This window comes from Orbicella faveolata, unplaced genomic scaffold (assembly GCF_042242905.1).
Source record: "Orbicella faveolata isolate gen_17 unplaced genomic scaffold, um_ofav_v1 contig_3, whole genome shotgun sequence".
Classification (NCBI taxonomy): domain Eukaryota; kingdom Metazoa; phylum Cnidaria; class Anthozoa; order Scleractinia; family Merulinidae; genus Orbicella; species Orbicella faveolata.
The window spans coordinates 19,098,984-19,108,516 of NW_028301558.1; the positions used below are offsets into that span (position 1 = coordinate 19,098,984).

Below are 9,533 nucleotides of genomic sequence, written 5' to 3' on the forward strand. Positions count from 1 at the left end.
CTGGAGTTTAAAACAAGCAAGTCTCAATTAATCAAGGTATACAGGTAAAACGTTATCTTAGATGTCCAAGAGAAAAATATCGTACGTCAAAGACAGAAATTAACAGACCGGGAAAGAGAGGTAGAGTTGCGTAGAATCATTTTTTAAACTCCCCGCACCTTTTAACAAACAAGTGCTTGGTAACGATATGAATTTAATCGTATTTTTAGACATTTCCCAGCGGGATAGCATTCTCCGAATAATTTCGTTCACTTCGAATGGGGCTTCTTACAAAAACCCCACCACTGAAGAAATTTCGCGAGGGTTAAAAGATAGTTTACTTGTGAAATTAAGAAAGGATACTTTGTCCTAACGTTACATTTTAGTACCGCAAATAATTTTATAGCGCGAACTACTAATCGACAACATAGCCGCCTTGCCTTTCAGTGATCAAAACAATGAAATACATTACTGAGAGACGTATCTACGATAAAAATCAGCAATTACATTGTTAAAATGCAAGCCTAACATCAAATGAGATGAAATTTTAGATAATCTTTTCTCGGAAGCCAATACATTTATTTTTTTTTAAAACGTACACTATGTTTCTGTTGTTCATTCGCTACCAAATTGACCGCTGCTGTCTTCGCAAAATCCGTTTTCAAATTCGACAAGAGATTTCGATTTTCCCATTTGTCCAACAGATAGTGCATTCTTCTGAGGTAAGTTTCAACGAGAAAATAAAACAATCTATAGTAGATACGATCAAAATTGGAAAGATTTTCAATCCCAATGGCCCACAAAAATTTCGTTATTTTTTTTTTAGAGCGGAACAGGTGTCGGCTCGTTGCAAATGCGTGGTACATTTCTTCATTTTGCACGCAAAAAAAAAAGACATTTCAAAGTTAAAGGGAAACTGATTCTAAATATCCATCTTTCCGTAATTGCGAATGTTTCTAACGCCCTCCAACTTACTTGATATAAATCATTTTCCACTCTATCTTGTCGATCTTGGTTTTATAAAGCAATGCTTTTACTTCTCGCTTTCATCGAAACACTCGACAAGCCCGCCGCGATTTCTACTTCGGTGACTAGCTGATTCCACACGAGTAATTTTTAGCCATTCAATTCAAACCAGTCTACCAATTTAGTTTGAAAACCACGATCTGTACCTACTGTTTTTCACATCCCTTATTAGCATCTCTTTTGTACGGACGGCAAATTTCACTTGCTAGAAATGCAAATTGCCGAAACTATGGTCGTATTAGCGAACAAATCGTTGTATTCTGCTATTCTATGGAGGGTAAACATTTATTTTCTGCCCTTTTCTCTATAGCCATTTCAACGGCTTTTCATTGTGCGTTGTTTTGAAAATTAAAGAAAGGTTTGTTTCAGACGGGGGGAATTTCGCCGCAACGGGGCAGCTACACGGTCACGGGAAATTCTAGACTCCCGCTAAGCGAATAGGTGATAATTTTTAAAGATTGCTCGAAATTTTTTGCAGTCATAAATTGGTTTAGTAGTTGGACAAAGTGCGAGTGTAAATTCGCTGCTAAATGTTATCTTAGTTTCTTTTCTCTCGCAGTTATCGCGTAAGAAATAAAGATTGTTTTACTGTGTTTTTTTAGATCTCAGTTAAGTTAAAAGAAAAGTGCTTTAGCGGTACGCTTAGGTGATAACCCAATTTACGTAAACTGTTTTTTTCCCGACAAACAAAAAAGACAACTCTAAAGTGAACACTTTTTCCAGATAAAAAAAAAGACTATTTCTCCAAATTTTGTCTGACTCGCTAAGTAATATCGCGTTGAAGATCTTGAACTTGAAAATTCCTTTTAAGATCTAAATGGTTTTTCTCGAGACGAGGACAGGTGCAAAGTAATTTTAACTACTCTCTTGAGCTGCCTCAAGCGATATTTCAACAGTATGTTTATTTTTCTCAAGAGATCGCCTTACATTGATCTTTGTCTCACTAGCTGGTTTAATTTGCCGGTTAAGGTTTATTTACACATCCAGGGAAACGTATCATAACGATACGCTGGGATTACAGCAATAAACGAAATTTCTGCGAAGGACGTTAATTTACGAACGAGCGAGTAACATCAGCCCCGAGCGAAAACAACTTTGCCAATTAAAAGTTGCGCGTTTAGAAAGTGTTAACCCACATTCATTTGGCTTTTTTTTTCCTGAAAAGCACTATCAGTTATTTGCTTTCTAATTATCAAAGATATTTCACGGATGGGCAAAGTTTCTTCCTGCAAGCTTTTCCAAGCGACAGTTGCTGCCGTCGATAATTCATTCGAAAGAAAAGATAAAAAATAGAACAAAGACCGATGTTTTTGTAAGCTTTATTTCTTTTGTGCTGTATTCATTTTCTGCCTTTCGTCCTTTCGTGGTAAACTAACAGCGGGGGAGAGCTAAATTTTCAACTTTGTCTAATTGGAAATAGTTTGCAGCGAAATTCCCTTTCCTTACATTCTTGTGACAACTACAATTGAAGCTGTCGTTCGCGGCAAATAACATAATTAAAGCCAGTTTTTGTCCCTTGATTAGCAGTGTAAACAGAGAGGAAATCAACCCGAACAAACACAAACGATGACTATAGCGACTCTCCAAACACAATTCAATATCTCGGGCCATAATAACGCAAACTCCCACAGTTTCGCACTAGAGTTCTCAAGGTGATTGAAAACTGCTGCAATCCTACGGAAATGCCCCAAACAAAGAATAATAAGCGACCACATTGTAGGAGTCTCGCTGGAGTAAAAAAAAAAAAAACTGAAAAAAACAACAACAACAAACCGAATAAAATTTCAAAAGTGCTTTCTGTTAATATTCCCGTCGCACACACGCTAAAGAAAAGTACATGTTTAGAGTTTCGGCTTAGACAATAGAGCGCACAATGACCACAATAAAATTTGCCAATTCTCAATTCGGAAATATTTATCTAGCGGTGCAAATCGACTGTAACCCAAGTTCTTAATGACTCTGCAAATATGAAAGTCTATCAGCAGATTGAATCTAATTTGTCAGTGTTCTCTCGGAGTTAATGCAATCACCGAGTATCGAGAGCGCTTGCACTTCAAAACTCACCCATGCACGCAAAATCAACGCTGAATTCAACGGTGTTTTGCCCTCTTAGTTTTTTGATCCACAGCACAATACACCAAGACCCCTAGGCCACAGTTTGAAAAGCTCTTTCTCTTTTCGTTTATTGTGTCGTTCAATAAAAACCAATTGACCTCGAAGAAGCGAAGTTCGCTATGATTATTCGCGAGACGGATCGCACAATACTGCTTCCATTATGTAAATCGCTGCTTGGAGTCCATTAAATAGAGAAAAGCTGAAAAGTTTGTAAATCTCTTTAAAAAAGCGACAATGACGCACAGAAAGGCAAGGTAAGCCCTTAATGAAACACGTGCACAGCGAACAATAGCGAATGCCGCAGATGTGGTGAAGGCATTGAGCGGAAAACATTACTATATTGAAATAGTTTGAAAAGCGCACCTGCGAGTCTCGCGCAGGTGTCGCAGCGCTATCATTAGAATAATGTTTGAATGAGAAAGCAAATAGAACCGAAAACTTGCAATAACTCCGAGATCATTGCGGTTTAATCCAGCGCTAAGTATTCCCACTTGGACCACACTCATGCGGCTCTCCAAATATCATCTCTCGGCTGCCAACCGAAAGCCATGTCGCTTTAGCGCACGTGTTTCAGAGTTATGGCACAAGAATTGCCGCCGAACCTTCCCGCGTCATGATTGGCCCAGAGCGGAAATATACATAATTCATGCGCAAATAATTAACACCTATTGTTTACTTCTTGTATTATTATTGAAATGAAATATTAGCATTGTCCTATTATGTCATTATATCCATCAGCCATAATCACGCCTGCGAGGTGTTGTAGCTGTTGAGCCGGTCAACCAGGCAAATAACAGAAAGAGGTTGCTCCTTTGAGACCAGTTTGACCGAACTCAGCCTCGCGTGAACAACACAGCTCTCCGCCACCGACTGTCAAGACAACCGCTTTATTCCGATTAACAACCAAGAGGACCATAGAGAACATGGGTAAGCAAGATGAAGGACACATTAAGAGACCCATGAACGCGTTTATGGTGTGGAGTCGCGGTAAGAGAAAGCAGTACTCTGCGATAAACCCGCGAATGCATAACTCCGAAATCAGCAAGCGACTCGGAGCCGAGTGGAAAATGCTCTCGCAAGAGGAGAAGGAGCCGTTCGTGGCCGAGGCGAAACGACTGCAGGCAATCCACATCCAAGAACATCCCGACTATAAGTACAAGCCGAAGAGACGCAAACCAAAATCACTGCAGAAGAAAGAGCTGCCGTCCCCGATGTTTTCACCATACAGCGCCCCAATGATGGCGGTTGATAAATTCTCAACGAATCAATTGCCTCAAACAATAGCTCATTCAACGGCTTTGTCCGCGGACCCAATGTATTCCAAAATAAACGGAGCAGCAGCGTTTCATCACTCCGTTTCTCCGGGGTATCCAGTGATTTATCCCAACGTAACCGCAGTTAACAGTCATCACTCAGTCACTCCACCGTCGCGCCAGCTATTCGCTAGTTCCTTGGACACGACGCATTCATTCCGTGCCGCGGATGTCATGAGCCATAACCGAGCGCTCTACACCAGCCAGGCTTTCCAATCGGCACTTCCTTCCCAAATGCAGCAGAGAATTTCCACTGTCGACGAAACACGCGGCGCATCTATCAGCAGTGGTTCATCATCGAGTCCAACTGCTTCAAGCAGTGACGCGCCGACCAAGTCAACTGGCTACACAGTTTCAACGGCCGAAATGAACGGACAACGTGTTTGGCAACCCCAGCAGGACTTGTCCCGGCCAGTTGCCTACGTCCCGGTATTGCTTTAAATTTCTTATGTATTTGTGCCACACCTTTTAATTTAAGGGTTAGCGATAGAGTGGTAGTATAAAATTGGAGACTTGATCATGCGAATGACTCCATGAAATGCCATGTCAACATACGCAACAAGTTTTATTCAGTGAATTTTTCTAATCGCGAGCGAAAATCACATTTGTTCGAATGTTTTCGTTAGTTCTTTTCCTCTTACGTTGGTGTAAAGTTTATTAGCGCCAACGAGTACATTAGGACCATGTGATAATGTGTCTTTTAAACGCCTTTACAGTTTATGCTAGTTGAAGTTCGCATTATTCCTAGCAGCAAATTTCCGTTTCGTACAAAGAACGCGGGCTTGTGATAAATGCGGTTTAATGAGGAACAATTTCGAGTTTACAATGAATAATGACGTTTTTCTGACAAACGGTACAATAACTCGCTTAATATAGAGTAACAACATAAACCTCGCTACAAACACTCAATTTGCTGTAACGGTTTAGGTTGCAGCTCGGGCTGAAAGCTCTAAAATCGCTCAAGCGAAATCGAAAACGCCATTCTAATTTTTTTTCGTTTAATATATGCACATTAACGGCTGCATACGTATGTTGCGAAGAAACGAGAACACAATTCTCAAATCCTTTTTTTCTCGAAAAGAGTTACAGAGCGAGCCAGTGATGATAGAGTCGATGGTCCGGGTGTAGGTTGACACCACTGCATCGTCTTATATATTCGAACAATACTCTAATCTCGGGCCTCAAACTAACATTCTGTTTAGTTCATTGTTATGCAAAGATTGTAATTCACTTAATGCGATAAAACAAGTGGCCACGTCAAGACGAAGAACAAAACAATTTCTAAATATCTCAGTGCAACTTTCTTTCAGTGTGATCAATGAGTAGATACTAGTGTTTACATAAAGTTCGTCGCCTCTCTCCCCAACGTACAAGCCCGCGCTCGGGGTACGAAACAAGCGAAAGATCACCTGAAATATTTATTTCTTTTTTCACTTTTTGCATATTTATAACCGCGGTGTGATCAAACGCTTCTATGTCGTTTGCTAGTCAGCTAGCTTCCATTAAGTTAATTTCATCAAGATCGAGAACCTAGGAAGGTTACAAAGTTTTTTGTGTTCAGATACTTAAGTTAGCAACAAGCGAGTAGAGTTCACTTTCACTTTCTTGCCATACTCGCTTTAGGTTTTGTCAAATTGTAAATTATAAAGATTCGAACCCACATGCCAAACGCATGGCAGAGCAAGACAATTTAATTTATGCTTCAGTTGTCGATTGATTCGCATGCCAGCCTCGATAGGCAGGAAGAAAACGAAACTAGAGGTTGGCGATGAATCAATACGACCGTAACTCTGACAGGAAGGATTATCGAGTTAACCAAAGGCACATGTTATGCAGTGCAAGAGAGCCCAGTATAAACTGAAAGTGATTTATTGGGTCGCCTTGACTCTGCTAAATTCTCTTTACAAATTAATGAGCTCTTTGAGGTGTTGTTGACCGGAGATCGAATAGAGACCTCAACCTTGTACATAACTTACATAGTGACCGCGAAAATTTACAACTTTAAAATGAATTAAAGCTTTGGGAAAAAGATGAACTAGTCGAAAAGCCAGCATAATTCTCTCGAAGAAAACATCGACTTCCGAGCAATTAACATAGTTTATTTCTCGAAAGATATCTTATGCTTGTGTTAGCTACAGGCTGTTTCAGTTCTCTTTCTTTTCTTTTCTATACGCGGTATTTAAAAGTACTGTAAAAATATGTAGGTGAAGTTCGTTAACGACGGACAAATTAAAAGTTTTTCCTCTCTTCATTGCAGATTGCCATGAAGAGTAAACTGCGTTTTCCCGCCCATATTAATTTCGCTTAGTTCTATATTCGACATTCGACTACTAATGTATATCAACATGATCAGTTTTTTTGCCTTATACTAAGTTTTGTACTAATTCTTGTCTGAAATCTGCCAGAATCAGACTAAACTGAACTAAGAATAAACGTTTTTTTGATTATTATTTAGAAAGAAACGTGCCACAAATATGTCATTTCAAGACAATCCCTTGAGGAAAATTACAGCCTTTTGTTAGGGAAATGAAAATATATAGTACTAATACTCGGACAGCCTATATATTATTAGGTACAAACTGTTGGACAAGGATGTAAAATTTCAAGTTTGTATAGGAAAACCTTTTGTATAAGTTTCATTTTTTTCTGTTCAATACCTAACAAATTATTACATAACAGAAATACGCTGATATTTGAAAAGAAGTATGTATAATTCTTATCTGTGTAATATGAAAATAAATAAAAGCGTGATGTATACATTGTTGGTATTGTACTACTTATTTTAAATAAACTGCATGAACGAGGGGGGGAAAGGCTTCCAAAGGATCAGCGATCTCTTTAACTCCAAGTGAAAATCATTTAAATGGAAACTATTGCCTCGGGTCTTCTCATTTTAGATTCATTTCGTCTCTTCGAGAAGGCGTTAAAAATCATTCTAGAATCATGCGAGACAGTTAATCAATGACGTCGCACTTTATACAGTTGTTCAAACTCAACACCGTCAAAAGCAAATTTCACTGCATTTAATATTTCTTGTTCGAATTCAAAGCAGTAAAAAATACTACAGAATTATGCAAACGGAGAGCACGCGTTAAATTTTAAAATGTGTCTCGAATTGGAATGTTTTAGGTTCGAACTTTTTTTGTCTTATCGTTTCGTTTGGTGGTTTAGTTAGAGTTTTAACCAGGTTCCAGCAAATTAACTCCAAAGTAGTTTTTGTTTATCGAAATACCCCAGCTTACCCCTTTACGCCTGAGGATCATCACAATATAGTATTGTTCATACTTGACTGAAAAAAAGTGCGAAGATCTCAATTGCTATGCACTTTATCAACAATAACAACAAAACTACTTTTTTTTACCATGCAAACCTTTGGACTCTACAAGAACAACTCTCTCTAGTCCCAAGAAGACGTTTCGGCTTATAGGTAACACAAAATTGTTCAAGTTTAAATTTTGTCCGCCCGCATCAGGGAATTTAATTTTTAGTCACTGGAAACAGTTAAGCCCCCAAATTTTTACTTTTGTTGGCGTTATCAACAAGCAAGCAAAAATATTTTGACCCTGCGCAAGTTTTTTAATCACCGCAGAACTGAAAACATTCTTGTTTTGAAACGTGGGCGTTCAAGAACTCCCACCTAGCTCATGACTCCATGGCGGAAACTTATTTATTTGGCTTGTTTTACCAGCCATAAAGCAATTGATCTCACGCATTGATCGAGGGACGAAAATAAATCGAATGAAGTCATGAACGTTAAAGCGCGCGCCATAGAGAAATTATTTCGAATGTATATTAAGTTTCCTTGCTTTTCGTGTTTTGTTGTAACAATACGGTGTAAACGCAGAATAAAAAAGAAACTAGCGGATCATGGGGGAGTTGTAACAAAAGGCAGCTTGACAATACCGGTTACCGCAAAGAAAAGCGTAAACAATACCTTACAACATGTGAAAACAGCGCATTGTAGTGAGAGCATGTTGGGACGTATTGTTATTTTTATTAGCCATGTGGTTGCACACGGTGTGTTTCAAAGAATTTTCTTTTGATACTAGAAGTTTCGCTCGATAATGACGGCGGCTCAAGTCGTGTTATTGTGATCAAACAACCTCCATTTCGATTTCATTTCTTTATCGCGAACAAGGTTTTCGCCTAACCGTGCAAATGTTGTTCTTTAGCTGGCCAAACTGGGTAATGCCTCAATAACAACACTTCATTCTCTTGGAGCGAAATATCTGTTTTCAAAAATGTAACAGCTTGGACAATGCCTTCGGAGACAAAGCGAAGTACGAGAGCACGAAAGAAAAGTTGTACTTTCTTTGTCTATCTTGAACTTTTCATAAAGGACACAAGACACCTTCAATTTTGTTGTTTTTTGTTAATCAGCAGTGAACTGCAAGCACCGGGCTGATAAAGGAAACATTGCAATCTCTCTCAGATAGTTAAAATAATTTTATCACTGCTAAGCTTATAAGACCTGCGCTTGGCGTAACTCTTATCCCTTCATACTTCCTTTTAATTAACTCGATTCGCGACTGTTTAATTAGGTGTTGGCATAAACGTTGAAGAAACTGCAATATTTAACAGCTCGTTATCTGTCGCGTTAACGACACTTCATTAGCACAGAATTTTCGGCTGAAGATTACCTTCACGAGCGCTCACGCCAACATTTGTTATTACACCTTCCGTTGAAGATAAAATCTTAGCGTTTCTTTACGAAGAGATAGAAAGAGGAGTAAATTTTAATAAGCAGTTTTCGTTGCAGATAAATCAAAAATAATTTCCTTATGACAGAAAGCGCGCGGAGTTTGGTAAACATGGTTTTAATACAGGCAGCCGTCGCACGCGAAGAGATTCTTATTATTTAATAGCAATACGCGTCTCACTTTACAAGTGAACAAAGAGCCCTAGATAATTACTTTCGAGAACAACTGTGAGTACAGTTACCGCGTACGAGGTCCTTTGAATCGCAAGCTTTGTCACAATAGCGCGTTGTTTGAACTTAACGCATAACAAAAACGCGCTGAATAGGTTTACTTGCAGATAAATTACATATCGCACACTCTGACAGCTTTAATAAACGAGAACAATAGGTCGCCTTCGGAC

At 38.9% G+C, this 9,533-nt stretch overlaps 1 protein-coding gene across 1 annotated transcript; it reads left to right on the forward strand.

Annotated features, from left to right (window-relative positions):
- The first annotated feature begins 3,848 nt into the window (after nt 1-3,848).
- Nucleotides 3,849-7,190, forward strand: LOC110068895 (uncharacterized). The gene is made up of 2 exons (XM_020776317.2): nt 3,849-4,862; nt 6,691-7,190. The coding sequence occupies exons 1-2, from the start codon at nt 4,044-4,046 to the stop codon at nt 6,739-6,741; spliced, it is 870 nt and encodes a 289-aa protein (XP_020631976.1). The 5' UTR covers nt 3,849-4,043; the 3' UTR covers nt 6,742-7,190.
- Nucleotides 7,191-9,533: the final 2,343 nt, after the last annotated feature.

What these genes read in the sequence shown, in the direction of transcription:
- LOC110068895 (XM_020776317.2), top strand. Translation starts at nt 4,044, where the DNA reads ATGGGTAAGCAAGATGAAGGACACATTAAGAGACCCATGAACGCGTTT. An exon ending in GGCCAGTTGCCTACGTCCCG is followed by an intron (nt 4,863 to 6,690) that starts GTATTGCTTTAA and finishes TCTTCATTGCAG; the next exon opens with ATTGCCATGAAGAGTAAACT.